Genomic DNA, 5,444 nt, shown 5'->3' with positions numbered 1-5,444 from the left:
TGTCTGTGAAACTGTTGATGATTTATTGGGATTCTAGCTCCAAACGATATCGTAGTATACTCTAGCTAGTGTGACCGGAGCAAAAATATCCGGGCTTAATCGTGGTTAGGCCAGCAAACCCTCGCACCACCGTCATTGTCAAACCACAGAAATAAAACTCCGCCCATAAACAAAACGAGAAAAAAATATAAGATAAATAAATCAAGGAAATTAAGAGGGAGAGAGAGAGTGGAAGCGAGCGAGGAAGCTAGCGAGAAGGTCAAGCCGCGAAGAGAAGAGACGCACGGCACAGATCCCTCTCCCCCTGTTTCTCCCTTTCTCTCTCCTCGACCCTCCCGACGCGGCAAAGCAAAACACACAACAGGAGGAGAGTAGGGAGAAAGGAAAGAGGAGGCGGCCGAAATCCCCTCCCCCTCCCCCTCCCCAAATCCTTGCCCAATAATCTCTCAATCAGGGGATCCTAGGGCTGATCAGGTCAGAGGATTCGGCGGGCGCAGCCATGAACGAGAAGGCGTCCGTCTCCAAGGAGCTCAACGCCAAGCACAAGAAGGTCCGGTTGCTGATTCCTGCTCCTTGTCCTTCTCCGAGTTTTTCTTAGATCGGGACCGCGCGCTGCTGCTGCTGCTTCGATTGATAGGAGGAATGAGGGGCGAGCCGTTTTTTGTTGTGCGGTTAATTGTCCTGTCCTGAGTTGGGGATTCGGGATCTGCGGTTGTGCCAGCCCTTGATTTCCCCGTGCGCCGTTGCGCTGACCTCTGTGATTGTTTTGTGATTCCGCTAGTGAGTTGATGCGAGGTGGCAGATCCGAGCTCTGCTCCGTTCCGTTTTGCTCAGGGCCATGTGGGAACCAAGGAGCCAACGCTTACTGTTGGTGGTGTTTAGGGCTTCGCTGAATTCATCCGAACTATACCGAATTATGATTCGGCCGATTGATTCCTGAATTTTCTAACCAGTATGGTCTTGGACTTTACAGATTACTTTTCTCTTGTTGCGTACATAAGAAAGGAAAAACAATTTCTGGCTCGCTTTTGTTTAGTTCACAGAACAAGTAAACTCACTAGCTGTCTTTGTTGTCAAGCCTAAAATTCGCCATTTTGTCGACATGCTTAGCGGTATCATGTGGTGTTTATGTTGTTTTGCATCATTCTCGTATGCATGTTGGCCATTTGAGACCTTTATCCTTTTTTTAACTAATTGCATTTTCTTGTTCCAGATATTGGAAGGTCTTCTTCGGCTTCCTGAGAATAGAGAATGTGCAGACTGCAAGTCGAAGTGAGTGGAACTGTGCCATTTGGTTGTTTCAAACATGGAAAATGGTAAATTAGGCATAGCTAGATGTCAAATAGCTGTGTTACAAGTGCCACCAGTTGTTGCTTGAGGACATGACATTTTGATATTTTATATAGAGGGAGCACTATTTTACGTCTCAAAACATCTACAATTTGTTTAGGCATATATGTTACATGTACAAATAGACCTTTGGTTTCAGGAGAAGGGCCTAAAATGCAACTTTTATGTCAGCTGAAAGGAGTTCAATGGAGTTGGTGGTTTGTAGTTTTAGTTTTTATCCTAGGCCCCTAGTGAATGTAGCAAAGCCTCGTTGACTGCTTTCCATTCCATGACTATGGGTAGATACTTCTGCTTACAACTCTTGTTCATGCTGACACTCCTGTCTGTGACCATATTGCAGGGGTCCTCGATGGGCAAGTGTGAATCTAGGGATCTTTATATGTATGACATGTTCTGGAATTCATAGAAGCCTGGGGGTGCACATATCTAAGGTCAGTGACTGGCCCTGTGCTGAGCTTCACTGTTTTTTCGAACTCAGCATCACCGCCACTAGAGACATTTTATTATTCATATTTGTCCTCACTGAATTGATATGAAGCTGTGCAACACTGATGTCTGACATTGGGTGATCTGCATTTGTGGACAATTTGCTAGCTGTTGACCTTGTTGTTTACAGCGTCAAATGTTTACACTTAAATTGTGTACTATGTTGCCTACATCAACTCATATCACGGCAATCATCTATCACTACAGCACTATCTAATCTTGGAGTATCAGCTTAAATGCTTAACTATCCTTATCATGCAAGAACCAAGCATCTAGTTGTGCTTTTTTTTTTTGTTGGTTACATTGCTTCTATCATTATCTTATTTCATTTGGGTTTGTTTAATTTTGTGATAACGAATTGCTTGTGAAAGCCAGAGAGAAGACAACAGTCCTTTTGATGCCTTAACAAACATGTTTTGCTTTCTGTCATGTTGTATTGGCTATTAGACATACCTGGTTACCAAATAATCCACCACTTTTACTATTTTACTAAAGCATTTTCATACACAGGTAAGATCTGCCACCCTGGATACATGGCTGCCAGAGCAAGTTGCATTTATTCAATGTATGAATTACTATCTGGTGTGAAACTTGAAGGACATTTTTAGCTGTATAAAACCACGATGGCATTTCTCATGATGATTGTATTCATCTTCTTGCAGCAATGGGAAACGAAAAAGCAAATGGCTATTGGGAAGCAGAGCTGCCTCCTAACTATGATAGGGTTGGGATAGAGAATTTCATCCGTGCAAAGTATGTTTCTTTCCAGATCTTTCAGTACCTTGAATATATCATTCTTTATTCTTATCCTCCTGCTTTTCAAACACTAATGCCTACACGTGACATATGTCTGAAATGTAGATATGAGGACAAGAGGTGGGTACCGAGGAATGGAACATCACGACCTTCCTCCGGAGTTCGAGATGAGAAGAGTCAAGAGTCTCCGGCTAGTGCTAATAGGAGTGGACATGGTCATAGATCTTCATTTGAGCAAAACCGTGGTTCACTAGCTCTTCCAAGCAAAGTCGCACCTGTAGCTTCAAGGATACCCTCTCAGGTAATCCTTCACTACCAAAACTTTCCTAAGCAACAATCAATCTGTCATTGTGAAACTGGCGGATGTGTCTTCAGAAATAGCTCTTTTGAAATGTTAGCTCTTGTTCTTTTAAGTCAGACTGAGTAATCCACATTGCATAATTCTTAATTATCAATCACTTTAACACATCAATGTAACCCCTTCTAATCTGGCATGATTGCATGGGAAGCAGGCTCCTCAGCCCCCAAAGGTAGAACCACCAGTTCCTAAGGTGGTTTCACCTCCTCAGCCACAGAAATCTCCTGCCAAAGTTGAGGCAACACCCACTAAAGTTGAGAAGCCATCCGTTGTGCCACCTCCTAAAGTTGATTATGCTACTGATCTCTTTAACATGTTATCAATGGATGGAACAGCAGAGAAAGAGTCAGAGTCATCTTCACACGATGATAATGCCTGGGATGGCTTCCAGTGTGAGTTCTTGTGACTATTCGACTGATGAGTTATCCTATTTACGTGGGCACTTTATTGTGCCTTCCTTCACTTTCTTGGATCTTAGTACAATATTTATGGATTTCCATGTCAGTTTTTTACTGTTGCTTATGGAATATTCAAAATTGTTCAGCTGCACAACCAGTACCTAGCTCAGAGAAAAAAGATTCTGCCAAACCAGCAGAAAGCAAGACCCAGTCAACATCCAGAATAGAAGACTTATTTAAAGACTCACCAGCTGTGTCAATATCCTCAGCTCCAGCTGTTTCCCAAGTAAATGCGAAGAATGATATCATGAGTTTGTTTGAGAAGGTGAGCACCAACAGTCCTTTTAAAACATTGTTCTTGAAAAATGGCTCTACCTAAAAGAAAGGGCACATCTATGGTCTATCTAAGAAATAGCTATGTTTTGCAGTCCAATATGGTATTTCCATTCGCTGTCCATCAGCAGCAGCTGGCGTTTATGTCTCAGCAGCAAGCTCTTCTAATGGCTGCTCTTAAAGCTGGAAATGCACCACAAATGATTCCAGGGAATGCCAATCAGCTAAATGCTAATGGTTCTAATCCCCCTCTTGGAACCTTGCCTTTCCAAAACTGGACACATCTTGGTTATCAAAATCCTGGGTTGACTCCAGCAGCAGCACAGAATGGTGCCACCAAGGTAAAGAGACTTGAAGGTGTTATATGTATTTTTTTTGGCACTAATATCTGAATAATATTTTACAATGTGTTATATCTTTCTTTGTTTTACTATTTGACAGGTTGCAAACAACAATCAGGTCTTTTCTTCTGGTACCTTTGGTTTTGGCACACCTGGGTAAGCTATACTGTCTGCTAGTTGCAGATTGCGGTCGTTGGAATTTCATGCTGCACCAAATTGGATTTGTAAACAAAATGTTGATGTGTATTGAACTCAGTAGTTGATCATATGTCCATTTTGCTGACATGTCTTGTTGATTGCAGGATGTACAACACTAGTTCAGCTGTCCCAGCAAATGGGGCCGCGGCAGCAGGTGCTAGCAACACAGGCACTGCATCAACTGCATCTTCTACTCTCCCCTCACAATCTGGCAAAGATTACGATTTTTCCTCGTTAACTCAAGGATTTTTCACCAAACGATGAGTGCCTAGTGAGCTTGGAAACCAAACAGACCACCGGGTCATGTCGGACGAGGCATATTGATTTAGGGAGCACAAGGGGCTTGTACATGCTTATTTTGAGGCAGCTTTTCTTCTGGTGGATATATATATATATAGTTATTACATGACCTTGTAGCTGTCGGACAATAAGAGTGGAAATATGCCCCAAAATAGCTCATGTTGTTTCGACAAGTGAAGTGACTTAGCTGCGATGCCGATTATTTTGTATTGTACTGTACAACGACGATTTGATTTTTATTTGTTTCCACATTTGTGTATTGTTGAGAGACTGAGGCGACCTCTTCATGGCATTGAACCAAGCGTGCTCTTCCAACATTTTTTTGGAAATCAGCATAAACCAAATTTTAGTGAAATTTATTGTGCATCGTAGATAGTAGTATATATTTTTTTTGTATATATTGGTCAAACTTTAAAAGGTTTGAATTCTCAGGAAGTGAGATGAGTGTTTATTTATTTTGTAGAGGGGAGCACGTGAGAGTGGCACATGAATTTGGGAAATAAGAATGAGGACGTGAGTCGATCTCTAAACTTAGGTAGGTAGTATACCTTTTATACAGTGCAGCATAAATTCAGCTCCTAACCTTTTTTTAGAATAAAATAGTTTATAGAACTCCATAATTTGTTCCGAATCCACTGGAATCCCTGTGTAGTCGAGTACCCCATTTCTATGGGGTCTCTTCCAACATTTCATATATAGTCACTATTGAAACAATTTTTTATCGGGCATCTCTGGGAAAACTTCATAGTTCAAAGCTTCTTATTTTTTTTTCTTAAAAAGTTTTGGACTGTGTAGGAGATCGTGACGCCTAAGAGGGGAGGTTGAATTAGGTAACTTAAAATTTTAACTCTAAACTATGGTATCTTTTTCTAGCCCTAGCAAAACCTATGCAATAGATAACCTATCTAAATATGTAATTATGGT

At 41.6% G+C, this 5,444-nt stretch overlaps 1 protein-coding gene across 1 annotated transcript; it reads left to right on the top strand.

Annotated features, from left to right (window-relative positions):
* Positions 1–232: 232 nt before the first annotated feature.
* Positions 233–4,875, top strand: LOC136550282 (ADP-ribosylation factor GTPase-activating protein AGD5-like). The gene is made up of 11 exons (XM_066541802.1): positions 233–550; positions 1,214–1,272; positions 1,691–1,781; positions 2,347–2,401; positions 2,499–2,589; positions 2,698–2,893; positions 3,105–3,342; positions 3,495–3,673; positions 3,777–4,022; positions 4,123–4,178; positions 4,325–4,875. Exons 1-11 carry the CDS (start codon positions 500–502, stop codon positions 4,482–4,484), a joined length of 1,422 nt encoding a protein of 473 aa, XP_066397899.1. The 5' UTR covers positions 233–499; the 3' UTR covers positions 4,485–4,875.
* Positions 4,876–5,444: the final 569 nt, after the last annotated feature.

This window comes from Miscanthus floridulus, chromosome 4 (genome assembly GCF_019320115.1).
Source record: "Miscanthus floridulus cultivar M001 chromosome 4, ASM1932011v1, whole genome shotgun sequence".
NCBI classification, from domain to species: Eukaryota; Viridiplantae; Streptophyta; class Magnoliopsida; order Poales; family Poaceae; genus Miscanthus; species Miscanthus floridulus.
The sequence above is the reverse complement of the archived record's forward strand: the minus strand, read 5'-3'. Positions and strand labels throughout refer to the sequence as shown.

Excerpts from the sequence above, each read along its gene's own strand:
- LOC136550282 (XM_066541802.1), top strand. The coding sequence starts at position 500 with ATGAACGAGAAGGCGTCCGTCTCCAAGGAGCTCAACGCCAAGCACAAG. Across the intron at positions 1,782-2,346 it reads TGGGGGTGCACATATCTAAG|GTAAGATCTGCCACCCTGGA; the intron begins GTCAGTGACTGG and ends TTTCATACACAG. Across the intron at positions 4,179-4,324 it reads TTTGGTTTTGGCACACCTGG|GATGTACAACACTAGTTCAG; the intron begins GTAAGCTATACT and ends TGTTGATTGCAG.